The 27,992-nt window shown below is 44.2% G+C and overlaps 1 protein-coding gene across 1 annotated transcript in view; it reads left to right on the forward strand.

Annotated features, from left to right (window-relative positions):
* LOC109524158 (protein tyrosine phosphatase receptor type M) overlaps positions 1-27,992 on the forward strand; it is a 157,626-nt gene that overhangs the window by 25,649 nt on the left and 103,985 nt on the right. Inside the window, exons 2-5 of the mRNA XM_019883806.1 lie at positions 5,885-6,007; positions 19,168-19,442; positions 23,166-23,244; positions 26,704-26,819. Of these exons, the coding sequence (XP_019739365.1) occupies positions 5,885-6,007; positions 19,168-19,442; positions 23,166-23,244; positions 26,704-26,819 (593 nt within the window). The remainder of the gene's footprint in view (positions 1-5,884; positions 6,008-19,167; positions 19,443-23,165; positions 23,245-26,703; positions 26,820-27,992) is intronic.

Consider the following 27,992-nt stretch of genomic DNA (forward strand, 5'->3'; position numbering starts at 1 on the left):
AATCGGTTCTCGACCAAACTGAGCGCACTTGAATGTGCCACTTGACTCCTCTCGCCTTCCTTGCACAAGGAAGCGACGCTTCCTCGGGTAGTGTTCCATTGTGAGCCGACGTGTTCAATAAAGATTTTTTTTTTAAAAATAGAGTGGTTTCGGTTTTCGAACAAATCGGTTTTCGAACAGCCTTCTGGAACGGATTATGGTCGAAAACCGAGGTATGACCGTATATATATATTTTTTTTTCATCCACAAGGAAGAGGCTGCAGGAATCAAATCAAACCCCTGCCCCGAGGAGCAGAATATGTTGATCAGCGCACTCCAGTCTTCCTGGCAAATATCATTGCCACAAGACCTCCCTTAAAGACCTCTGCCAATTCTGCCAATTACCGGCCTTGCAACCTATCCAACCTGCCAAGGAAAGCGGCCGGCTGTGCCCGTCGGCCCAATCCACCTCCAAGTCGACACTTGTTTTAACAAACATCTCGTCTGCTGCCGGTGGCCCCCAAAGACCGAGAGCGAAAGGCAATCTCGGGTAATTTAAAACCAATGTCGACTATCTCCCTCTACCGCGGCCGGCGTCGGAGCTGCGGAATCCTGCAGCTTAAGCCCCTTAGGGACTGATAGGCCTTTTCACTCCGGCCCTATTTCACTTATCTATTGGCAGCTCCTGCCAAGAGCCATCTCTGCACTGAATCGCATGTATATATATTATCTGTTTGGGGACTTTGAACTGCGGGGAGGGGATTTAGACAATCAATCTCAATATCATTATCAATCACGTCTCGCTTTTCGCCGCATCGATTCGCCGTGGAAATAAAGAAGTCGGCAGTGAACATTTCCACGGGTAATCTGCCGAGCTAAGCGGCCGGCTCGTCGTCGGCGTTTTTTTGTGAAAACAAAGCGATCGGTGCGGCGGAATGTTTTGAGGCCTCTTTCCAAAAAAATAAAAAAACTAAAAAAAAGCAGCGCTTGAAATTCATGACTGTGAAGGAAGCCCTTCAGCATTGTGTTGTGCCCGTCAAAATCGCTGCGATCAACTTGATGAATGCACTTTGCAGTCGCGCAACACATCACACGCAGCCTTCGACGGCAGCCGACAATGACAGGCAGCCTTCGACTCGGATACGCACACATTTTGACGGATGATTTTTTTTTTTTGTAGCCCCCCCAGTGAACTATCAAGAAAGCGCTTCAAATTCATCTCCACTCCATACCAATTAAGACAAATATAGGCTTTCGATGACTACTATTTTCTTCGTGAGATATTTCTTGGCGGCCTGCGGTGGTAATTGCAAATATGATGCTAATTAGTTCTTCCTGGAGTTCCACATTGAGTGACGGCTCGTCGTGGTTTCTAAGAAAAAAAAAAAGTTAGCATATCAAATGCGAAGCGATCAGATTGGATCTGTTTGAATGCGGACAACAGGCTGCCGTGCATGACTTGGCAGCTTGACAACGGCTTTTTTTTCCTTGTGTCCAATCAGCATCTTTCTTTTTGTTTAGTTTTGCCTTTTCGTGACAAATATTGAACATCTGCTCCAATTTTTTTTGAACAAAATCTAAAGACAAAACACATGGGGGGGATAGATTTTGATATCGCAACAGAGAAGGTACTAGTAATGTCCATGATGGTTTCTTTTTTATTTTTTATTTTTATTTTTAATGTGCCATAATTTTCAATACACTTGTTTGAGAAGATATGAATCGACATCCAGGATTTCGCATGGTGGTTTAAACAAAAAACTGAGCTACAAAGCGGCACTGCCATTTTAGGTTCGACATGTACAAAATTCGCACACACACAAAAAAAAAAAATCCATCATTGAAATGTCTTTCATGTTTGTCCTCCACCAAGCTCCCCTCAGTCATTCAGAAGACGGCGTGTGCGAGGTGTAGCACGCCGCAGCACAGCGCCAAACTTTCAGGGCAAAATAAAAAAAATAATAATAAAAAGTCGACTTTTTCTTACAGGTGCTGGAACAAAAGATCCTTTTAAGTTTGACTTGGGGGTGAAAATCTTTAGGAGAAATTGGCGGCGGCGCGCAGGGGTTGACGTATTGATTGTGGCCTCTGGCTCCGTCCGGGGAGAAAGATGGATAGATTTCTTTGAAATGTACTCAGTGTTAGAATATAAAGACTGTTGCGTGTTGTCGCTCGGGTATAAATTTGTTTCGCGGAACTTCCAGCGGGGGATGCCGTTTTCTGCTGGATGGCAACGGGGTGGGGGGGGGGGGGTGCGCAACGGAGACGACATCAACCACCCAGTTGGGGGATGTGGCATTCCGATCCCATTGATTGATGTCTTCATTTGCATGCGGCGCGTCTTCAGCCCCCCTGTTTTCACTGATGGATTGGGGCCACCGGAAAGCTTGCGTCATTTCCAGGTGACAAGATCCAGAAAGACAGATCAATAAAGAAGCAGCTCTGGTAATTTTCTCAATACTGACCCGAAACCATACCTATCAAAATCATTGCCAATAATTTGATTGTTCACCATGAATAACTGTGTGGCATGCTCTCATTCATGGCTAACGGGGGCTAAGCCCATTTGAAATCAGTTGCTAAGCGAAACAGCAGCATCTAACCCAGGGGTGCCCATTACGTCGATCGCGATCGACCGGTAGATCGATCCGCGGTAACGGGCCGATCGCGGGAGGTTGGTTGATCGAAAAATCGATCTTCGGTCCAAAAACTTTGGGCACCCCTGATCTAACCCTTTCATGCATCCTGTAAGCTGACAGCATGATAAGATGTCCACTGTAGTGACCGTTGTGCCTGAAAGGGTTGAAGTATTTAATTGTTGTTATTTTTTGACTGACCACCACGGCGACATTTGCCTGACGAGAGAACCGGAGTACAACGGTATATGATTTCATTTCGTAAAGAGATAAAGTCTGATGAAGCGACGTTTTCTTGTATGCGCGGCCAGTGAATCATTCATAGCCCACAAGTGTCGGTGATGTCCTTTGAAGGCAACGAGCGACACCTTTCTGATTCATTATTAAATGCGATGAGTTTATTTCAAAAGAACCCCAACACCCAACCCCCCAACCCCAACCACTCAAACTTAACCGCTTTGGTGCGTATTCTTTTTGATGACTTTTACCACCCCCACCCCCCCCTCCGTCTGAACCTACTCTTTCCCCGCCGAGTCGGAATACATTTCGCTGCTGGCCGACGCCATCGATTTTGAATATCAACCTTAACCGATAAAAGCCACCTCTTTTGAAGGCGGTCGTGCTGCGAGAGGACGGTGGGAGGCCTGGGGAGACGCAGGGAGGGGAGGAGGCGAGGGGGGGATCTTGGAACTATCGAGTGCAAATATTGATGGAAGCCAGCCAGTGGCAGTGAAGCTGCGGCCAAGGAACCACGCAAACGCCCTCCGACTTGCATCTTGGCAACGCATACATTTGTATTAATTTGAAACACTGAGTATGATGTACATGCCCTTTTGTTAATCGATGGAGACTGAAATTTTGTCAGGGTGTTGGAGGGGATATTCATAATGTCCATGGTGAATTTTGTTGGCTGGATTTGACATTTCTAGAAATAATCGCTTTGAATTTTCTCAAAATTTCCGTAGATGTGTTAGGGGACATTTTGGTGGTGTTCGTAAAGGTATTAATAATGTTAAGGCTGACTGAATTTGGATTTCATAAAATATTTCCTTAACCCTGTCACAGGAGGTATTAATAATGTCCACGCTGACTTTTTGCCCTCTGCTGATTGATTCGCTTGGAGTCTCGTAAAACGTTTCAATAGTGAAAATGGAGGCGGTATTAATAAAGCAGATTGTTGATGGAGTAGCTGCAATTTGTACAAATTATTCACTTTGAATGTTATGTTTAAGAAATCCATCGCGGTGTTGGAGGAGGTAATGATGTTCAATCTGTGAATCTGCGAGTGCTGAGCTGCAAGCATTCGGGGCAGGGAGGGGGCGCGAATATATCAAAATTAATTTCTTTGACTTTTACAAACTTTTGCCGAGTGACTTTTCACTGACTCTGAATTTTGTCAAATTTTTCTATTGCGACGTCGTTGCGCCCGTCGGTAAATTTCGCCGGTTCGTCATTCTCCAAGTCACACCCAGTCAAAAATGTTTACTCCACGTTTGCAGTTCCGTGCTTCCGGAACGACTTGCCAACATGCGCAGCAAAACATCATGGATCAAAGGTCGTTTTGGTTTTTCAGGGTAGCGATGGTTCGGGTGAGAGCCGAAAATCACTTCTGTTGCCGCTTTCCATCAGTCCGCCAGCGAAACAGGAGTCCGTCAGTGACAAACTGCCCACCACTGATCATATCCATGTCGGGTTTTTGTTGTGTTTTTTTTTTCACTCTGTTTTTTGGCCACAGCATTGTCACACATAATAACCATGTCGGGTTTTTGTTGTGGTTTTTTTTTCACTCTGTTTTTTGGCCACAACATTGTCAGACATCTTTGTTTTTTTTTGTTTTTTTTTTTAATGGTTTTCTCAACATGACCGTTGCTGAAATACTGATTTCATATATTTCTTTTGTGAGCTAGTGCTTTCTTGCCAACAACACCCAACTAAAGTTAGCTTGCACAAAGTCAGTCCTTTGCTTTAATGACCACCCCCCCCCCCACAAAAAAAAAAAATCCTTTGCCCCATTCCTCAACACGTTACCTCTGATACTTTGGCATTTCGTACGTCTGCCGACGACTCCCCCCACCAACCGCCGCCAGCCGAAAGCAGACAAGTTGGCAAATAAATCATTAGTGGCTGCCCTATGCAGCTGGATATTAATTATCCTGTGATCGCCACTCATTTGCACGTTGTACTGAAAATGTCACCGCCGAGATGAATTGGAAAACATGGAGGGAAAAAAAAAAAAACACATGCAAAAAAAAAAAAAAATCCCATCAGCTTGTAGCCTTGATGCTGCAGAATGTCAGAAGAGATGACATATTGTTTTGGCCTGCTGTCTCAGCAACCGCGGAACTGGAACATGGAAAGTTGGATGAATTAATGTGTTTTTTTTTTTTTTTTGGGTCGATTTGTAAATCCATTGAAAGCCCGTTTCAGACCGGAAAACCAGCTCGAGTACACCATGTGGCCTTCAATGCCCCCGGAATAAAAGACTGTTTGTAGGAATCGATCATATGAGTACAATAGTGTTCTGTCGTCACTGCATTAATGCTTTTAAAAAAAAAAAAAAAATAGGAGTGTGGATGTAGGAACCGGAAACTGAATCAGTTTAGACTCCATTTAGGACTACAGCAACTTTTAATCCATCCATTTTCTCATTCGCTTATCCTCACGAGGGTCACGAGGCGTGCTGGAGCCTATCCCAGCTGTCTCCGAGCAGTAGGCGGGGGACACCCTGAACCGCTTGCCAGCCAATCGCAGGGCACACAGAGACGAACAACCACACTCTGCGTGCGCCACACTCACACCTAGGGACAATTTGGAGTGTTTAATCAGGCTGTCATGCATGTTTTTGGAATGTGGGAGCTAAACCGGAGTACGCGGAGAAAACCCACGCAGGCACGGGGAGAACATGCAAACTCCACACAGGGAGGCCGGAGCCGAAATCTGCACTGAATGAAATATTTTATGTTTCGCTGTTGTGAAGATTGACTTTCCTGCATTTCACAACAAACAGAACGGTCGTCCTTTTTGTTGAACCCCAACTTAAAGATATATAGATAATTGAGTGAACATATTGTGACCAAGTGGGTGTTTATTTTTTTGTTTTTTTTCCTGGTCATTGTGTATTCTTCTATTTGGCAAGGTGATAGCAACCAGCAATCAACAACTAGATTGAAGTGTACATTGTGCCTGTGCCTGAGCAGGAATACTGTGCGTTATTTCGAGTCGATGTGTTTATTTCTCTTCGGCTTTTAACTCCCTTATCTTTGTCGCAGGTGACTGTAACTTTGCGAAACCGCTGGCAGCATGCGGCTACAGCCAAGGCAGAGACGACGACTTGGACTGGGAGCAGGTGAACACCAGAGAGAAGTCTTCTTCTGATCCGTGGATGCCCTCAGGTAAGCCGGTTTAAAAAAAAAAAAAAATTCCCAGTTGGTTGGTTTCATTCGCTAGGCTATACGGGAAAGCTTCTTGTTTATATTCTTGTGATGAGAAGAGAAAAAGAACACAAGGGAGTGGGACATTGTTAAAATTGGGGATAATTTACATCCTAACTGCACCCCAAACCAAAATTTCTCCACCTATGATAATATCCAGAGCCACTTTCAGGTGACTACTCAAAACACTACTATGCGGATGTGCTATCATATAGAAACACCCGCATTATACACAAACACCCACGCACATCAGGTGTGACGCCCCGACTGTCATGTCAGAGCCAAAAGGTAAGCAGAGCTGCGTTGACTTCAAAACAGAAGATGAAAGTGGATTTTTTCATAAATGGTGGTCGCTGCGTCACGTATGAAGTGCTTCCATGAGTGAAGATGCTTTTTATTGTTTGCTAATCCCCCCATTTCCTGCACGTAGAAGAAAACCTACCGGTAAGTCTCAGGGCTAGACGCTAAAACCTGGGACGTCTTAAATTGTCAAAAATGATTTTCAATCTCAATTCCTGACAAGAAATGCATTGTGTCAAAATGTGACAAATTCTCAAGGCTCTGTTGTGGGCAAATCACTACATTTACGAGCAATTATTGTGAAAAAAGCGTTTCAAGCGGTGATGCCTTCAATTACCCCCCACAACCCCCCTGTCAATGCACAGACATGAGTCAGGATAACAATCTCTTGTGAGAGGAAATTTTTTTTGCGGCGATTCTGAAGTACGGGTTAAGAGCAAAGTTGGCAATTGGAGGCAAGATAGCTTTTTGCGCCACCCCTTCGGGGCGTCAAACAATTTCAGCATTCAGGCGCGCTGCATTTTCTTTCTCCATCCCTTTCCGGAGCGGCCAAAGTGGAAGGTGACAATTTGACGTGGCAGGTTGAGTGCTGAGAAAAAAAAAGTGCAACATGCTAATCACAACGCGGTGGAAATGAACAAAAAAAAGGACAAGCTCGATCGATGGGGCGGTGCCTCAAGTCTGCACAGAATGGCTTGTTAAATTGCTTGAGGTGTTTATTTGACCGTGGATTATTTCGAATTGTTCGTTCCGTTTCTTTTGTGGAAGGCGGGCGTTGTGACGAGCAATTTGCCGAGCTCCAATCGCATGAATCAAGACGGGTATTGTGAACACGAATGAGACTCAAACAAGACGGTTGGATGTGACGACGTGGCCTTTTTTTTTTCGAATAAAATTTTAGTTTTGTGCTCGTCTCCATGTGAAGTAAGAGCGAAAACGAGCTGATGTTAGCCAAGCTACTTCGCTAGTCGCCGACGTTCAGTTCAAGCCAGCGTCATAGTAATCGATGAAAATTACATTGAATTAGTTGAAGAGTGATGGCTGACACTTGTGTTAATGCGTCCTCGTGTTGGAAGTATTTCCTGCTCTCGCAGCCTCTTTTTGCGAGTTCTTTTGCATATCCTTCCTCTACCAAGACGAAAAAAAAAGAAGCACCCAAGTTCGACTATGATTATTACACTCAAAGATTACAAAATTGACATAACCGTAAAAAAAAACGATGTGTCTATATAAAACCTTGTTAAAATAGTATTCATTTTTTGTCCAGTGAGCATACTTGAGTTCAAAATTTGCACTTGAGTGATCTATTGAAATTATTTAAATGTAACAACAGTTCCGTGGCAAAAGTGTCTTGCATGTAAACGGCAATGCTCTTTTGTGTGTTTATCCAAGAAAACCAGACGAAATGTAGACATTTGGACTTTTTTTTTTTTTTAATGTTGAAATAACTCATTTCATACATTTTGTTTTGTCCAAAAGGAACTTATATAATGACGGTGTTTCAAAGAATTTGTTTAAACAGTTTCTGGTTTTGTGCCTCCAAAAAATAAATGATCCTTTGATTTCAATCGTTATCAAAATAATCCTGATTAATACTTTCCCCCATAATCGAGCTAACCCAAGTACCCCAAAAAGTGAACGGTGAAATCGGTAACCAGCCAATAACTAGCAAGTGGAGCAGTGGCACGAATGACGACACATTTTAATTAAGCGTTAAATTTAGAACACATGCGTGGTGTTAATTTGTAGGTCACCCTCTTCCCAATTGCGCTCTGACCTTTCGCCCGGCTTTCCCGTGCCCCGACATTAATCAAAAATGGAAAGTAATTTCTCTTTAGCGTTTGGCCACACACGGCAAACGTGGGGTCTGCTCAAAATTAGCGAGCACCCTGCTAATTGACTGTGTCGCCGAGGTTACAGCCGACATCATCTCGGCCCGCTGCAATCCATCCTCCGGCAAGCAAAACAACATCCATCACATGCTTTGTTCGAACATGAAAACTTTGCTGTTCCATTAGTGCTATTCCTCAGGTGTCTGGCAGTGTCTGTGCATTTTAAGCAGGACCGGTGACTACAATGCATTCTAATTAATTCCAGCGCGCGCGCGGGCTGATGGAAGGGCTCACATAATTAAAATTGATTGTCTTATTATAATTTCAAATATCACTATAGGGAGCCCACGTGGCTGATACGAGTGGAGAGGTTGCGAAGTGGAGTTTAACCTCATGCTCAACGGCCGATTCACATATGTCCACTTCCTCGTGCTTGGCTGTGGGCTTCTTTTATTTTCATGAACCGTGTAGATTATTTTAAATAAATGTGTTTCTATTGCGCAAGGTGAGTGTGTGTCAGTGCATGTTGTGGACATTTATTTATTTTTTTAATTTACTGTGTGAATTATTTCTGGTGTTTATGACGTGTTATTCGGCAAGCAGTCCTGCACTACTATCTTAGGTGTCACTATCCCACAAGGCTGCACTTTCAAAACAAAGGACCCAACGAGGACGTTCAATTTGCAGCCGCGCAACATATTTAGAGCGAGACAATTAGTCATTAAGCCAGAGCCGCACTTTCCATTGTGCCCGGCATAATACACAAACCCTAATTAATCTCAGTTTGAGACTCTCCCCCCCCTCAGCCTTTTTGCTTGTGATTCCCTGCAATGAGCCCCACGGGAGGGCCAGGCAGCGGTTTCTGGAGAGTCAGCTGGCGCTCTCTCTTCAAGAGCCAAACTAAATAAATAAAGGGAAGGGGTGGTTTTTTTTTTTGTTTTTTTTCCCCCAGCCTTCGAATTGGTCCGAGTCACCCTGCAGACTCCCGTGCTTGTAATCAGAGCTGCAGGGAGGCATCAACAAGGCCGTTTGCCAGTCACATGTGGCAATTAGCAGAATAACACATCGAAGGAAATAACCAAGAGGACGGAATTACATGCCCCGTTTCTTTTGGATGATAGCATTCACCGCACAAACTAAATTTACACCAACCGGGCTGAGTGGCACAATTTGGGAAGATGTAAACTGGCAGAGTGAATGGATGGGGAAAAAAATCGTCCCAATGGAAAAATTTGTTTTGAAATTGAAAACGATTGGTAAATTCTCGTCCCATTATGGAGTGCGTTTGACATTAGCTTGCCAATTTTTTAGTGGCAGTTAATTTGTTAAATTATAAAATTCGTACTTTTTTTTCTTACTATGCTAATATATACATTTAATATGCTCTCAGAGAAATTAATAAAGAAATTAATTTCAAGTAACTTTTTATGCCTTGACAATTTTAAGTGACTTACTCTGAGTAAAGGGATTGTTCATGATGCTCATAATGATTTTTGCTAATACATTAAAAATGTGAACTCGAGAAAAAAATATTTTTTACAAATTAGTGATGTATTATTTTTGCACATAAGTTGTTATAATCACATTATTATTATTATTATTATTATTATTATTATTATTATTATTATTATTATTTCTAAAACATTTTACATGCAAACGCTTTGTGCTTTACTTGATTTTTTTTTTAATATTTTGAAAAATACGTTTAAGGGACACTTGACTAATTTTGCCATTTTCAGCAGTACAAAGTTAATATTTTGCCGATCATCATTTTATTTCATGTGACAATGAACACCTATTAAAAACGCATTTTGCCATTTGCTGTCGACTGAACACGAAATCACAAGTACTCAGGGCTCGGGTAACGACCAATCACGGCTCAGCTTGAAAACTTCACGTGAACTTTTTACGAGAAAAATTTGTACCGGTATCCCCTGAGCAATATTGTCACAAAATTTCTTTCCAATTGCTTTGACTGACTTTTGTACAAAAGCCTACCAAATTGAATGTGAACAGGATGTAACAACGGATAATGTAAACAATTAATTTAAAAAGTATTGTATACAAAGGGTATTTTAACCCCTCCAAAAAAGTCCTAAAAAAAAAAAAACACCCTTTTTTTTTTTTTTTTTTGTAATGTACCTATTGTACAAAACCCTCCCAAATCTCATAGGAACATGCTGTCCCTTACAACAGGTTGTCTGCCGCTGTTTCGAATGCACTTTGAAGTGAAAGAGTGGAAGGAGGGACGACGGGAAGGGCATCCTGAATTGAATCAGAATTCAAATCACATCAGCTAAAGATGGGATTTGCCGCCGCGGGATGAGGACAAGGAGGGGGGGGAAGCGCCGAGGGGGGTGCACTGCGTTTCGCAAAGTAAACTAATTGCTTTTAGAGCCATTCACAAGTTTGTGTGAGGTCCCGCCGCAGAGTTGGCAAGGTTAAGGAGAAAACCCATTATACGATTAGAGGACCAAACGGAACGTCAAATTATGTCATCTCGATACATTTGTGGATTATTTCCCGTGTGGCGACGCGTGCTGTGATATTTGAGATGTTTGTGCATGCATAAGGAGCGGCGGCAAACTGGATTTGGACAAACAGGATTAAGACTGCACGCCGTGATGTTGCTGTGGAGGACTTATTTGCATATTCCGACTTCATGGTATGCACCGTGGCTAATGACGCAGACAGGTAACTCGCTTGCAGCAGCTTCTCTTGTGTAATGGGCCATTGATGAGACATTGATTGCAGCAGGGGCAATTGGCCTGACTGCATTTTAAGATGGTTAATTGAAGCCATTAAAATAATAAAAAAAAAAAAGGAGGATCACATATTAATCAGTATTAACAAGGGGTGGGACAAAATAGGGCTGTGCAGACTCTAAATTTGGCCTGTGGTATAGATTGAGATCCAACCTATCGCGTAAAGCTTCTTGATGATGTCATTGTATCTGCCTTAATGTGAGAATGGCTTGCAGCATGTCTGAGGAGCTGCTCAGCAGTTGAACAGTCAGCCATTTCGCCTAAGTGCCGGCTGCTCGGGAACTACATTTTGTAACTGAACTCAACCATGCAGCGCAATCATCAAATTTCACCCCCCACCCCACGCAAAATCCCCCAATCAAAATACACCATACACCATCAACCTGTTTGTAGATGAGAGAGGAGCGAGATTGAAGACTGCATTTACCAGTGTGAGGGCACCACCATCTTGGCTGTCGTGATTACACCGTGCATGACATCACTCACATTTGCGACAAGCTGAGTTTGAAAATAGTCACAGGCTAGCTAGCTGAGTGAACTGTGAGCCTAAGCTAGCTAGGTTAGCTCTACAGATTAGCTCAACGGTAGCTGGCTAAATATTAATTTCACAACATGCCGGTTCTGCATTTAATTGAAACCACAATAAAGGCACTGATTAGACACCATGGAAAGTGTAATTTTACTGATAAAAAAGTAATTATTTAAACAATGCCATCTATACATAGACGCCACTTGTAATATACTTTTCTGATTGTGAGCGTGCCCGCCATCTTTGATGTGGCATTGCCCCCAAAAACGAATGGACGGTACCTTCACTAAACTCCAAAAAGTGACAAAGTGTACAACTCTCTCATTTATCTCTTTACATCCACTTATAGATTTGGCAAACAGATTGGTACCAAAGACAACGAATGTAGTTTTGAAATCTGATGACTGGACATTTTTCCGCCTACAATAAGAGTGTGACACTCATATAAATGTTAGTTGAAAAAATGACATTCATTATTCCAAATAACTTAAGTGTATACATTCATTTCATTCCTTTTAGTTGGTTTCCATTTAGGGATGTAAATGTTCAGTCAATTTTTCGGGAAAACATTTTTTTTATGATCAGTGAAAAACTACTTTATCATTCCAATATGTGTTGTGACAGGGCAAGATTTTATGACTTCACTTTACGACTTGACTTGCTTGAAATTTGGTGGCGAACTCCCATGACTTGCTTGATTCGATTCCACCGTGACTTGGGACTTGCACGTATATGACTTGCTTTCGCTTCTAATAAAAAAGATGCATACGTGGCATCTTTTTGAAAAGGTATTCACTGTCTGTCAAATTTTACACCAAAAGCTCAAGAAAGGAAGAATTGTATATATGAGGTTGGTGCTGGCATTCTATTCAATTCTAAGTCACTTTTTTTGTGGGGATGTTGAAGCAGGTGCACGACTTCAACAGATTTGGAAAGTCCGCCGTTAGAATGTCATTTAGCTGTGAACTGTTGCTCATGAATGAAGGAAGCAAGGCTGTCTCGGTGGTCCTGATTGACGGTTTGAGGTGAGCGCCTACGCCGTCTTTTTCATCAGGCCACCTTTCATGTTGGTCCACATTAGCAACCCGAGCCATTTTGATTGCTGGCACGCAGGACGGCCTCGTCTTCACTGACATTTCCCGAGTGGCAAGCGCGCTTTTCTGCCGCCGCGACCTCTCTGAATTTTATGAGCAAATGAGACCTGCAAGCTTTTGGGGTTTAAAGAGCGCCCCTTCATTTTCATTCAAGCCCTCCTCCTCATCATCGCCGCCACCCACCACCACACACTTAATGATTTTTGCCGAGTTCAGGACCCGAGTGCGGGAGAAATAATGAGTGCTCGTCATTATGGCAAATTACATCTTCTGCTGTGAGCATCACTTGCCTCCAAATTCAACGAAATACCTTCTTCTATCAGTAGACGTTGATCATTGCAATTCCATCTTTTAATCTTTGTTGTTCAATATGAGCGCCCCGTTTTCATGTGCAGAAAAACTCCCACAGATACTGTAGCAAACAAACAAAAAAATTATACAATGCAATTCAATGTCGATATTTTGTCACTTTGAGGTTTGATGAGTATTAATCTTTTATCATAAATAAAAAACCCATTTGACAGTGAAATTGATTTTTTTGACACAACCACAGTTCAAGCGGGACCACATTTGACTCACGTATTGATACTGTATCGCAAATAAATGAAGTGCATCACCGTATGGATTATTTGTCCCCATTCCTTTTTCTGTTTGCTGAACATAAATTTTATAGTGCAATATCAAAAGTATACCCTGCTCTAGTTGAACATTTTCAATATTTAATGCTTGTCTAGCAAACCGGTATCAATACAGAAAAAAAAGATGCACCACTTCTGTCATGCCATTTTAGCGCAATTCGGTCATGGCGGAGGTATCTAGAAAAGTGACAATCCTAAAAAGATGGGCATGAAAATCCAAAGAAAAAGCAAAACACGCACAGAACACAACGGAAGTTGACCGTCGTCTTGTGTGACAAAGGGTTGCGTGCGTCTCTAGAGATGCAATTCCCCCCAAATTATGGTGTCATTGGTCGATTGGTCATTTCCCCAACTTCTTACCAGACGGCGTTTTTTGAAAAAGAATTTCACTTCAGAAAAAAAATGAAAATAAATTAAAAGCATGTTTTTTTTTTTCCACCCGTCAATTAGCCGCCATCCTACCACCGTCACCTTCCCTATTCAGTCTTCCACCCCCACGACCACACATACTGTGTGGACCCGCCACAACCACCACCAGCTAATTAGCCAGCGAAGAACAAAAAAAAAAAGCACACGAGCAAAAGCTAGACACTATGTTGAAGCTGCGCTAATGGAGCGCAGATGTATTTTATTATATATCTTTTTTTTTTTTGCCTTTAATGGTGGCGTGTTGAAGATCAATTAAAAATAAAGCATGCTCTCAAGGCTGCCTCACTCCGCCACTCGGACCGTCAGATTTCTTATTATTACAAATGTAGGCCACCTTCACCTTCCATTACAATGACGAGGTGCAGAACACACAGCGGGGGCGATGAAAAATGAATTAGATTAGAAAATGAAGTGTCCCTGCTTCAGATGAGACTGACGTTAATGTCGCCGCTCCTCGCGCCGTGAATGTGAGAAACTGAAGGGGAATGTGTGCCTTTGAAGTTTGACGAGGGAGGATTTTTTTTTTTTTTTCTTGATTCGGCTCATTGATCACTGGAGTCTAATCTTGTGAATTCTGTCAATTGTGTGGAATCCATTTTGGATTGTCATCCCAATCATCCATTGGTAAATTTTTGAGCATTTCTAGCCTCTTCGGTCATGATGTAATAAATACATAATTACATTATATTGTTTTGGTTTGAGAAACAACATCAATCCGTACCTTGACGTATCATATTGTGTCGTTTATGACTCTATCTGTACACAAGTGTCAAATATGGATCAGTTTTAACTATGGTTGGTGAAAAATATCGCTCGTCATGTATTGTTTAGTTTGATACAAGATCAGTGCACAAGCATCAACATTGTTTCGCTGTTAACGAGTGTAAAATGTCTATACTGCCATCCATCCATCCATTTTCCGATCCGCTTTATCCTCACAAGGGTCGCAGGGCGTCCTGGAGCCTATTCCAGCTGTCTTCGGGCAGTTGGCGGGGGACACCCTGAACTGGTTGCAACATCTAACAATTAGAGCGTTCCATTAACCTGCCATGCATGTTTTTGGAATGTGGGAGGAAACCGGAGTACCCGGAGAAAACCCACGCAGGCACGGGGAGATTATGCACACTCCACATAGGAAGGCCGGAGCCGGAATCGAACGCTACACCTCCGCACAATGAGGCAGACACGCTAACCACTCGCCCACTGGGCCGCCCAGTTTTGATCCATGAAGGCTCAAATCCCTAATTTTAACTAGCGATGGAACAATACGGTGCATCCATATCGCAAAAATTCAGAAAAGAGTCACTGAGAAATATCCCAAAAATCGCATTGTGAACATAAGTAGCCCCCAAAAAAATCCGGTTTTCCGAAAGCTAATTTGCATCTCGAACATCATGATAATTAATGTCAAAACACAATTTGCAATTCAAAATTTTTTTTTCACTAGAGTGGCGGATGAGCTGGAGCCTATCCCAGTGGGTTACACCCTAGACTGGCCGCCAGCCAATCGCAGGGCACATCATGAGGAATAACCCTTTGCACTCACACTGATGGTTCATTTCATCTTTTACGGGTGGACAGGCACACCGCAGACCCAACTACTTGTTAATTAAAAAGTACGCTTTTAATACTCGTATGTGCACCCATTGTGTATTATTATTTATTCATTAAGAGGATGATAAAAAAAAAAATGTTTGCAAAGGGTGCGTGCGCCTGTGATATTTTCCACCCTAATTAAAATACAAAAGGTGCTCTGCTGCCGTGCTAAAGTGTCAGCGTGGAGTTTCCACGCCGCACCACAAGCCGCAACCCAACAATTCATCAAGTCGGCGAAAGGTGTTGAAACCTCACCTCGTGGCAGATGGCCGAGCGTTATTAACGAAACATCAGCCGCCATCGCGTGTCAGGGGACACCCGAAACGCCTCAGCCGGCCCTCGTTGGAGCTCCGCTTCCTGGATCAGAAATAATGACGCTTTAATAAGAGACAAACTCAACGCGAATGACGACAATAAGCCACAAAGGGGCGATCGCAATTTGGGCGGCTTCGCTGATTGGGAGCGCTTACCGGCGTTGCGGTTTTCGGCTCAAAATGCTTAGCTAGCATCCGGATCCAACCTTCGCGACGCCAGATGGCCGGTCCCAACCTTCTCCGTTTCCCTTGAGTTGCGCTGCACCTGTTACATAACTTATTCATCAAACACCGCGCCATAAAAAAAGAAAAAAAAAACCCTAACTCTAGCTCTGGGTCATCTCTGGAGCTGGAGCATCCTTGCGGTTTGTTCGGTTGCCATGGAAGTGGCCCAACAGCGCAGAGCGTACATTCTTGAGTAGCACAATTTATTTATTCCCATTAAAATGGAGCATCCGCTGAAGAGAAGAATAATTATCTTTAATAGTTTTTGAGGTGATTACATTTTACACTCAGAACCCCAGGGAGGCATCGCGACATGAGGAGGCAGCACGAGTGATGCGATGCCCCTCCCCACCCCCACCCCCTGGCAAAAGTAGGGGCACCTTGCTCCAGGACACCTCGTCAGAGAAGAAGTGCTGTCTCTCAAATTCCCATAACTGCAGTCCTGAGTGGGTCCTCAACTCTGACAAACCAACTTCCAGTTCCCCATGCTTGAAACTGCTGCCCAAGGAGGGACCATGCAACATCCGTGAAGCCCCCAGGAAATAGTTTGTCTCACTAAAGGGCACCTCATCTCTCAAATGACTCTAATTGTGGTCCCTGGTGACTCCTTAGCTCTTCTGGGGGTCGAACCAACAAACTTCCAGGTCCCACGCTTGAAATTGCCAGCTAAAGAGGGTCCACACAAGTGATGTGTCTCGTCGAGGTTTGCTGGAGGGCACCTCATCTCTCAAATTTCAATTATTGTGGTTCCTAGAGGTTTTGCTCTTCTGGGCATTCAACCAGCCACCCTCCAGCTGGCAAAGCCCCCCTGCAGTCTGGCCACCGAAAAAAAAAAGAACCCGAACAAGTTATGTGCTGCCCCCAGCAAATGTGATGCCATGCTCAAAGGGCACCTCATCTTTTAAATTTCTCCTCCAGGTGTTGACCCAAGCAACTTACAGATCCTCCAAATCCATCAAATCTGGAAAAAAAAAAAGACTGAAATTGCGCACCAAAGAGGGACGGGACGAGTGGTGTGATACCCCCACCATATCGAATGCCTTGCTAAAGGGCACCGAATCTCTCAAATGTGAATAGTCGTGGTCTTTATTGACCCCCTTCCAGGATCTCAAGAAAACAAAAATGGCAGACTGTCTCTTTTCAGTTGCAGGGTCTTGAGTTTTTTGGGTCAACTCATGTTAGAAATTGCTCTTACTCATTCAGTGCCAGCCAATCCTGGACCAAGTCTGAAAAGACGTTTAAAAACGTCTTTGGGAGTGAATGAGTTAATTTCCTGACTCCAAGTCATGTTTCTCGGGCCGTATTTTCAAAAACCTTTTAGTGGCGTACTACCTGACCAAAGATTGCAGATGTGAACTGAAGATTTTGTTTTTATCTTTCAACCGATGGCCATTTGTGACTTCAACTGTACCTACAGTACATGCACCGAAGAAAGGATGATCTAATCTCAGCTGTTCCAATTACAGCAAAATACAGAAAGCTTGTTCGTAAATCTGCAGAGACGTCCCGAGAACCGAGCGCCCAAATGAGAAAATGCTCTTATCTCTTGATAAATTGACTTCTCCGACTATTACCGTGAATAAGAAGACAAAACAGGCCGGCCTAAAGATGAAAGATATCGGTGGGGACTGTTTTCCTTTAGCCAGAGAGCAGGAGGATGTGATGGGAAATCAATACGTGCCCCCATTTAGCTTTTATTGCTTGGGTTGGATATTAAAAGTTAAACTAATGCCCCTCGTGCGGTGCCAATAAAACACAAGTGAGAAGTATTATGCTGGCAAACTGACAAGACGACGCATTCGTTTTTTGTCATCGTCCCTTTTTTTTTTTTACGCCGATGCCGGGCGTGTGTGAGGCGGAGCCGAACGCTTAGAATCTCTGTTGACTTTCAAGTCAACATCCAGCGATAGGCTTGGGCGCGCCGGGCGCTAAAAGCGGCGGCGAAATAACACCAAATGCATCGGCGGCCTCGGCCCGGCGCTCTCTAACAATAGCCTATTTGTTCAGTCAATGAGTCGAGCACGCCCCGCTTGTCTTGTTGTGCCGCGCCTGTAACGCTCGACGATTCCATCTGTCTCCGACTTGAGATAACGAGCCAGTGGGGTGCGGGTGGGGGTGGAGGGGGTTCCGGCATGTTTACGCAAGGAAGCTGGAGTGAGAGGAGGCTGTAGAAGACAGTCACAGCGACAGTCTTCAACTTATTTCTTGCCCCCAACCCACCCCGTCCCACCGCCTTAAGACAGTTTGCCCGAGCAGCATGTAATTGGCATGTATATCATGAGCAGGTGAGTTGAAAAGTTTCAAGATGCGATGCATGTCAAGAGAGAGAAAGTGTCCCCGTTTGGCTTGAAGAAGCCATTTTCTGGAGTCGTTTTGGCCATTTCCAGAGGTCTCTTCCTATAGATTTGGTCCACTTATAACCAAATTTGATCTGCTTGTACAAGAGAGATGGGTAATGTTTAATTAGGAGAATTTGGGGTTTTGATTGTTACGTGCGGGTAGAATAATGGCAGCGATGTTTGCTGCCTCGCCATAGAAAACCCCCCACTCAACCAGTTTCCCCGAGCGACACGATATTTTTTAGGTGTGTGAAGAAGCCATGTCTGAACAGACACAGGAAGTCTGCCATTTTGTTTTGAAAAAGGCATTTTGGGAAGATTTTGTCAACTTGCCCTTTTTTTTTTTTGTACTTGAGATTTTGTCCAAGTGCCACCAAATCTGAACTTCATTTACTAGCCATGTGGGCGACGCAAAATTGTGCGAATTGGATGTTTTTGCCATTGTGTGTAGCTGGAGCATGCAAAATGTGAATAAAACACACCCCCGAGACTCTTTCTTTTTCGTAACATGTCATAGCAACCATCTTTCTCATGTGTGCACCCACAAAAATTCTCCAGACGCCATACTTGAAAAACCATGGGATTTTGATCACTAGCAAAGCCAAAATCTTTCTTGAGATTTTATCCAATTGTGACAAGTTTTTCACTGCTTATACGAGACCGATTGGGAGAATTTGGGGTGTTCACTGTTGCATGTGAACAGAACAGTGGCAGGGAAGTACGATGACTCTCAAAAAAAAAAAAAAACATAAAAAAAAATTCTTGGCATGTTTATCATGAAAAGACCCACAAAAAAAGTCTCAAAATCAAACCAAAACTACTTTGGAATTCTGGCATTTTGGCCAGTCCAAGGTCATCTTGGCCAAGGAGTGTCTGATTATTACCAAATTTGAGTTTGGCTGATGGGATGACCCCCCCCCCCCAACCCCTCCCAAAAATAAGTCTAATGACACAAATCTACAAGGTTGCCGCTGTACCAAACGTCAAGTATCAGGTGAGACACAAGCTGTTTGTCCAAGACCGATCAAGGTGTTCACGTCCCTTGTCATCCACATTGCAGGTGCAGCCTTCATGATGGTCAACACCTCTGGACGCTTTTCCGGGCAGAAGGCCTTACTGCTAACCCCGCAGCTGCGGGAGAACGACACCCACTGCGTCATCTTCCACTACTACATCGGCGGTCGGGACAACAGCCGCCCGGGCTACCTTAACGTTTACATCAAAGAGAACAACAGCCCCATGGGGATGCCCGTGTGGAACGTCTCTGCCCCGGCGTCTCGCGCCTGGGGTCAGGTGGAGCTGGCGGTCAGCACCTACTGGCCCAACTACTACCAGGTGAGGAAACACGAGTATTTTTCTTACATGATTAAAAAAAGAAAAAAAAAAAAAAACGAGTCCATTGCAGAGGGCTTTTGTGGTAATGCCAAAGTCATTAAAGCCTTTTAACAAGACCGAGCCAGGCACAGTGCTTCTTTTGAGGAGACCCAAACAATAGCGTCCCATTGAAAACACCTCGTATTGATTCCTGAGGCTATCTCTGTATCCATGGTAATCTGTTCACTCGCTCCTCCATCTCAGCCCTATTTCTGAAACTCATTTTCACTTACCGGTCGGTGCGCATCACCGGCGGCCGGGGCAGGGTGATTTCACACTCGCCTCCCTATTAGTCTTTCGCCGGGTTTGTTCCCCGAGCCCACCAAATGTTAATTGATGCAGAGAGACCCCTGAACCTCCAGACGGTGGGGCCGGCTGCTCCGTCTGTGAATTATTTCATTATGTGGTGGGTGGGCGGTGGTGAAGAGGGAAAACCAAAGGCGGCCTGATATTTTCGGTTAACAAGGGACGCTGCTGAGTTTCTCGCTGCTGAACACGAGCTAGAAGAGGGCACTTAATGAGTGGTGCACGGACACTAGAGTGCGGGAGGCAACCGTTGAGAGCTTTTGACTATTTACAGCGCCCTCAGACCTATGAGACGAATGAATGCAATCACAGTCTGGTGAAATGCGTCCGGAATGAAGCTTGAGATAAGAGCAAGCTGCATGTACAGTTGTGCCTTGACTTACGAGTTATGTTTGTTCCCCGACCAAGCTGGTAACGCAATTTACTTGTGTTTTCACCGTGTTTTATTTTGTGACGCGATGGTCTTATGAAGAGTTGGATTGGGTCACTTAAGTCCCCGCTGGAGGCCATGGTGCAAAACTAACCTATTCGCTGGGTCATGTAGACAAAAGATATTGTAGGTGTTTAAAATCGCTACGGGGGCGTTGTCCTGTGCCAGAGGGAAATGCTTTCACCTGTTCTTTTGAATGGAGATTGCGCATATGTCACACCACAAAATTTGATGCCAAAGCACTTCACGTCATTTCAAACTCATGTTACAACAATTCCCCGAAAAATGAAAAGCTCACGGATGATTTAGGGGAAAAAAATTTGGTATCGCCTTTGCTTGCTTTAAAAATAGCAATTTTCACTACACGGTGAGATCCCGGTCATTTAGAATGGACTTTTTAAGGTCATTCAGCAGAGCAAAAACATCCACAAAGGGCGAATGATCGCCGTAACTTTGTCCGCCGTGACCCACGCTAAATCTGGTCTCGAAAAGTCTTAGAACCGACTACTAACTTCTTATTAGCCATGGCTTTAGAGAGCCAAGAATAGGTTCCAATACAGGAAAAAAAAAAAAAACGAAATAGGTTGAATACTTCTCATGTGAAAGGTGGCAATTATCATGATGAACTGGCAAGGAACAATCACATTACAGTAATTGTTCGACCCAATTTTCAACTATTTGTAGACCAAACTATGACTCGAAAATGAACCGCGTCTGCTGCAAACGCCGCGTGATGGAACGGCGAGGGTAATGATCTCCGTACAACCCGCGGCCACGAAACTTGAAACCGTCTCTAATTAACAACATGGCACTAATTATGGGGATCTTTAATTGCCTGGTAACCTACACAATCGTCAAAGGGAAGCCACCTGATTCGTAATTATTTTTTAATTACCAGCAAGGCTTTTTAGGATATCACGCCCTGGGTAACTACCTATTCGTTGGGTCATGCAGAAAACTTTTAATTGTCAATCATCTCGAACAATTTTCGCTCGCGTGTTGAGCCGTCGTTTGTTGCGGAAAAGAAAAAAAACCCCACGTGCTCATCCGTCTCGATTTCAATACAGTAGGGTGAATGGCAGAGCTAATCAATGCCAATGTAATGTACTACTTAGCAACGTCCCTCGGGGAGCGGGGCAACGGTGGCGTTGGCGAGTCGCCCGTCCCTTTGACAAATGAGGGAGCTGAACTTTTTGGAGGCAACGTCGTTTGCGGCTCGCAATCCCCCTCGCGAATATGAGGTCAGGCCCAATTACGCCAGGCGCTATCGTCGACGCCGGAATCAATTATATCGCGGCTATTAAGACGGGATGACTGATGTCTGTTCCACAAACAAAAGGATTTCAATTAGGCGGCGGGGTCCAGTTCATTTGTCTGATGGCAATGCGTGAAGTGCACGGCCTTTTAATTTCCTTTAAATTAGCCCGTAATGAGGCCATCATTGGCGGCCCCAGATATTCGCTTTCACATTCGACGCGGAATTAATAATTAGGCAGCCTTATCTGAAGGCATCCGGCCTCCCCCCCCGTCCATGACAGCGGTACGCGTCTCCGCTGTCGCATTTGGAGGCTACAAAAGGAATTTGGGATGCTCGGCGAAAGCCTCAGAGCAGCATTTGAGTGCGTCGTCGTAATGCAAGAACATGCCCGGTTAATAAAAACGTTTGTGCGCGTGGACTAATGGAATGCAGGACATGTGTAGTAGCAGGGAGTGTAAAGGCGTCAGTGCGCCCCACCCTGAAATTGGCAAGGCGCGGACAATCTGTTTCCATTTTTACCGCAAGTGTAGACCAGCAAGTAAATAACTCTGACATTCTGGAGAGACACGCCTTCAAGCCAGGCCTGCGGACCATTTGTAGTTTACCCGACAGCTTGCGCCTCGGAACGGGGTCACGTGGGTTCCAATTTGACAATGTGGTATGCTTTCTTGGGAAGTTTGGTCAGTGAGATAGCGAGCCATATAGAGGAGCAACACTTGACGTAGCAGCTGTGCAAATGTGTCACTAGACAGACGCCACAAGGCTTAATTGATGTTCAGTTGTGAAATTTAGATGAGGGTTAATTTGAAAACCTTAACCTGAGCTGTAACTTTATACTCCTCGCCCTAAACTTTTAACCTTAACTTTAAAGCCTCCCACCGGCTCTAAAGTCGACCACCAAATTCGACAGACAGTCTCTAAACCACTCGCTAGCCATTAGCCCCGAATACATAGGCCCAAACCCTAAATCAGGAAACTAAGTCCTAAATACAAACCCGAAACCTGAACCCGAACTCCTCTCACCATCACCTAAATGCTAAACCGAATCCTCACGCTAATGCTAGCACTAGCCAAAAACTTTTACCTTCACCCTAATTTTAATTCTACCAAAACCAAAACCAACACCACGAGACCCTAAAGACCCTAAAGTCCGTCGGCCCAAAATCGAACCACTTAACTTTAAATGTAACTCCCATCTCCTATGGCCCTAAACCCTCACCCGCACTCGACAAACGCATCCCTCCGATTTACCCTTCATCTTAATCCCTAGTCCCAACCACTTACCCGAAGAGCGTTAGCTTGATTTATGACTTTATTTTTTCCAAATCAAATCACTCCTATCGCTTTTTGTGGGGGTATTTTTTATTTTTTTTGAAACGAAAAAATATGTCATTGTATTTGTAGTCCAAATAAATATGATGTATTTGCATGTGTCTTGTGTCAGGCAACTCCAATTAACTAACCTGATGGAAGGTGACCTTGCTTGACAAGCAAACCCAAACGGAAACCGTATTACAAAGCCAACAGCGCTATTAAGGAAAGAAAGAGAAACAAATCGTCTCGCATGTCACAATGCACATCAGCGTGGACATATTGCAAAAAAAATGCGATTCATTCCCTCTCCTAAGCACTCAGACAGCGACGCATTTTTTTTATTGCCTGCCGTATGAGTCTTCTCTCTGCTCCCCAGATCGTGTTCGAAGCCGTAACCTCTGGGCAGCACGGCATGCTGGCCGTCAAAGACGTCCTGGTCCAAGGCCATCAGTGCAGTGAGTCCGCCCCTTTTCTTCTTCTCCATCATCAAACATCATCAAAAAGCCATTGTCCCTCGCATGACACCCTTCCAAATATACACTGTTGTTTTCTTCAAGGCCCGCTCTTCAAACAAAGGACAGCAGGAAAACGTTCTCCTTGTAGCTCCCTTAAGATTTACCAGCATACGGTTCGCTCCGGGATGTCGGAGCGAGAGATTGCGGAAAGAAAGTCGAACGAAAAACAAATACCCATCTTCATTCTTTCATCCCTGAAGGATCTTCAGTAAAGCGGCTCATCTCTCAGGCATTCAAATTCCTCTCAGTATTTCCGGATGTATACTGTACTGCAAGTACGAGCGTATTTGGGATTTTTCCGTCTGCAGATTTTGGGCCGCTGCTTCTGGGACTAGGAGGCCTTGTCAGGATGTGTGTGCTTTTTGAGTCTTGTTAGTCCAGATGGGAAACCTTAAAATAAAAAGTCTCCCGAAAAATTTTAAGCCACTCAACCCATGTTTAGAGTTAGCGCACCCTCTGTCCCGCACAAAAGTGACACTGAGGTACGTCAGCAGCCATCATATCATGTTTAGTCATTGCAAACGTCATTCAAAACACATGAAATCCATCCAAGTTTGAGCAGCGCACGCGCATGTGCGGATCTTAAAAGTCTAAATCAATAACTTGCATGAGTTCATCCATTGATTTGGACTCTGCTCTGCCCTTCGGACACTATAGCAGCAAGTATCACACTCTGATTGTTAAATGCTAATGACCTGCTAACCATTTGAAAGTGGCCCAATTCCTACAACTGTTGTATCAATACGATGGATTCGTACGACTATATGTGTTGCATTTGAATGTATCCAAGGCAATCGATGACTCGTTTTGCAACGTGATGAATGTTTAAATTTGTCTGTGTGTGTGTGTGGGGGGGGGGGGGCTTAAGGTGGAATCAATGTTCCTCTTCGGGGCAATCCCCTCTCCCTTTGACTGAAAGGCAAAACCACGAAGGCATTTATTTTTTAATTATCCCACCATTAGGGATATCCAAGATTATGCCGTGACCCTCCCCCGTCATTAACCCTTTTCATGCACCCTGTAACCCGGTAACATGGTAAACTGTCCACTGCAGTAACCGCTGTCCCTGAAAGGGTTAAAATGTATGAAGAAAAATACATTTTTTGGGGGGGGAGGGGGGGGCGGTAGTTAGATTGACAGCGGACGTGGCTGAAGGATGAGGTTGTTTTTTATATATATAAAAAAGCACAAGTAGAACTCTTAGCGATGAAAGCAATAGAATTCGATTTTTTTTCTCCCACAGTCTTAAGAGATTCGGTTACGTTTCAAATCAAGGTCGCTCGGCGAGATTGCCCTATTTTTTGCCTGCACTCATCAAAAATGTTCCACATTAAAAAAAAAAAAAATTCCCGCGGAATATCCGATGTGCTGATCATAATGAGCTCCGTTTGGAATGAAGAAAAATGCTTTTTGTAAGAACGCTTTGTTGTATTCAGCGCTGGGATTCGGCGAAACAGCAGCACTAATTGCTCGAGCCTCTTGCTCAAAAATTTCCACCTGAACACCAACGCCAGCTGACTTACTAGAATACTAACACGCCCTAACTGCCACCCAGGGCTCCGGAACTTTTTTTTTTTTCATTAGGAGCACAGTGACACTAATTCCAAACACCAAGTACAATCCCTGAACTTTAATTCCTGAAACTAGCTCTACCCAAACACAGCACCCAAGCTCCTATATCTTGCCCCTTAAACCAAAACCTAACCCAAAATCCCTAACCCTCATCAATGTAACCTTCATGATCACCAGCCTTGAAGCCTGGTTTTACCTACCTACCCATAGCCGTAATCGCTAACGATCAACATGAAAATGCTTTTGGAAAAGCGGTATCATTAACTCACCGTGCGGGGGAAGGAAAGCGGCAATGCAATTAGCAGCAGAACGGCCTCTTGTGTCTCGTTCTGGAGATTTAGGTGGTCGCCTTCTTCCTCACGAAGCGAGTCGGGCCTCAGACTTTCATGAGGTAGCACATACAAAAGTGTAAGTCGGGCATCCATTTAAGTCTGCTTTGTCTGTTCTACTCTCGTTTACCGGCGAGACTCGCCACAGAGACACCTGCTGTGATGGGCACTTTACCCTATTTTGCCGGTCCGGCGTCCGTGCGCATCCGTCACCTTCTCGCCATCCTTATTCATATCGTAATCGTCCTCCGTTCTTGTCCGTCCTCGTCCTTTTAAAGCGCTTCGGTCCCAGTCCGTCCCCCCCCTCTCCGAAATAAGCGTGCGCTGGGGGGCAACGACCCGACAGAACTTACTTTTGCTCCATCCATTCGCGTAGCACTACTGATCTTCATCCTTATTCACATCGTAATCGTCCTGCGTTCTTGTCCGTCCTTGTCCTTTTGAAGCGCTTCCGTCCTAGTCCATCCCCCCTCTCCGAAATAAGCGTGCGCTGGGGGCCTACTACCCGACAGCACTTACTTTTGCTCCATCCATTCGCGTAGCACTACTGATCTCATCTTGAATGGCACCTTTTGCGACAACCGCAAGCAAGTACAGCGGTGCCTCTGCTTACGAACGTCTCTTCATACGGAAATTTCAAGTTACGAAACGTCTCAGCAGGAAAATATTGCCTCTTGTTACAAAATATAGTTCAAGATATGAAAGGTAAAAATACAGTATGGTCTGCTGCTCGCAGCTCCGAGTTTCCTGAACGCAACATACCTGTAGCTAGCCATTGGCTATTACCCAGCATCATCCTGGCATCCCATTGGCTGAGAGGGACCTCTATCGTATATGTCTAAAGATAGATAAAAAGATAAATATGTGTCTATGCAGCGTCCTCGTCATTCACTCTTCGGCCCATGAGGCGTTCTGAGCCGACAAAAGCAAACGTCCTTGGATCAGTTCTTTCCAAAACGCCAGGCAAAAACCACTTTTGAGAGAGAACATGAACTAAAGAGGGCGGAAAACGATGAGGACACAGTTAAAAGTTAAATGACCATTATTTTTATTCTTTATTCTTTGTTTTTTACATTATCTAATTGTAACATGTATTTGTTGGGTATTTTGATGCATTTTTATTCTTTAGAAAACATTTACGTGTGAATTTTTTTGGAGGTGGAACGGATTAGGGCAATTACATGGAAAACGCGTCTCTACTTACAAAATTTTCGAGTTAAGAAATTTCTTCCAGAACAAATGAATTTCGTAAGTAAAGTAACCACTGTACCATCACAGACATCCTTTACATTACATGTACAATGACACCTTCTTGAGTATGTCGACGGGGCAACCATATTGGATGTGGCAAAGTGAAGCAAGTTGGAAATATGCTTCCTCCTTGGAGATGTATCAGCAAGCAAAAACTCACTGGATTAATACGGAATGATTACTTTTGAGCTCGTGATGTTATCCTAGTAAATTAAAAATCATGTTCTTTTTTTTTGTTGTTTCTCAGTGAACACACCACACTTTCTGACGATAAAGGGAGTGGAGGTCAACGCAGGACAGACGGCGTCTTTTCACTGCACCGTCAACGGACGAAAGCGAGACAATTTCCGGCTCTGGCTTCAGGTGAGGCTTTTCTCCATTTACCTGCACAAGTTGATCCTTTCGTCTCACTTGTGCATAATACCAGAGCCTTGGTTTTAGTTTGTACTCAGTCTCAAGCGTGAAATGGTCTTACATTTCCTCTGCTTCGGTCTTGAGTCGGTGCGACGTTTTAGTCTCGTCATTGTGATTTTGTCTCACATCGTCTTCGTCTTCGTTTTGATGCGGCCTCACATTTTCTTGGTCTTCGTCTTGTTCTCGGAATAAACTGGTCTTGGTATCTGACGCTGCCCGTCTTGGTCTTGATTTAGCCTCAAATGGCCTAGTTTTAGTTTTTAAACTATTTTATATTGTGTTGGTCTTTGCTCGATCTCCTTTTGCAACTGTTTTGGTCTTTATTTGGTCTCGCATTGCCTTGGCCCTGGTCTTTACTTGGTTTCACATTATTTGGTGTGACATTATCGTCGTCTTTGCTCTGTTGTACTCTTGCCTTGGTCTTGTTTTTTTTACCTGGTATTGCATTGCCATGGTCCTGACGTTTCTCCCGTCAAGGTCTTGATTCAATCTCACATTACCCAAATTCATTCTAACCTTACCTCCATTTTGGTCTGAACTCTTTCTCTGTTCCTATAATTTCGACTGAAACACAACCTCCAAGATCCCTTTTTTTTTTTTCCGTCTCCAAATCTGAGTGACAAGTCGAAAGTTCAAGCTGTGACATTCACACATTGCTTCATTGCATCCTGGATGTAGCCCGCTGGCTGGCAGACAGGGGATTACAGGTGTCAGCTCACTGCCGTATGCTCTTAACCCACATAGACGCTGGCTCTGTGGAGAGTGCCTTCTTTTTCCGGCACACAGCAGCCTGCGGACGACCTTGATCCGAGCGACAAAGGTAGTGCATCTGGCAGCCACAGCCTTTTCGGGCCTGTGACGCTAACATGCGACGTCAGTCGTGTGATCAGCGGGCTTAAAGGTCCCGTTGCCAGGTACTCCATCATTTTCACAAATGCGTCGTCATTAGCACCGTGAGCCGCAAAACAAACATTAGGCCAAATCCCAGCCGGATGACAGCGATGAAGAAACGTTTCTAATGAACAAATGCCCCCCCTCCCCCCACCCCATCTGCCCGCTGTAAGGGATGACAGCTGGGGAGAAGGTGCTGCTTCTCCGTGCCTTGCAGTGTGATTTATGTAT

This window comes from Hippocampus comes, unplaced genomic scaffold (genome assembly GCF_001891065.2).
Source record: "Hippocampus comes isolate QL1 unplaced genomic scaffold, H_comes_QL1_v1.1 scaffold159, whole genome shotgun sequence".
NCBI classification, from domain to species: domain Eukaryota; kingdom Metazoa; phylum Chordata; class Actinopteri; order Syngnathiformes; family Syngnathidae; genus Hippocampus; species Hippocampus comes.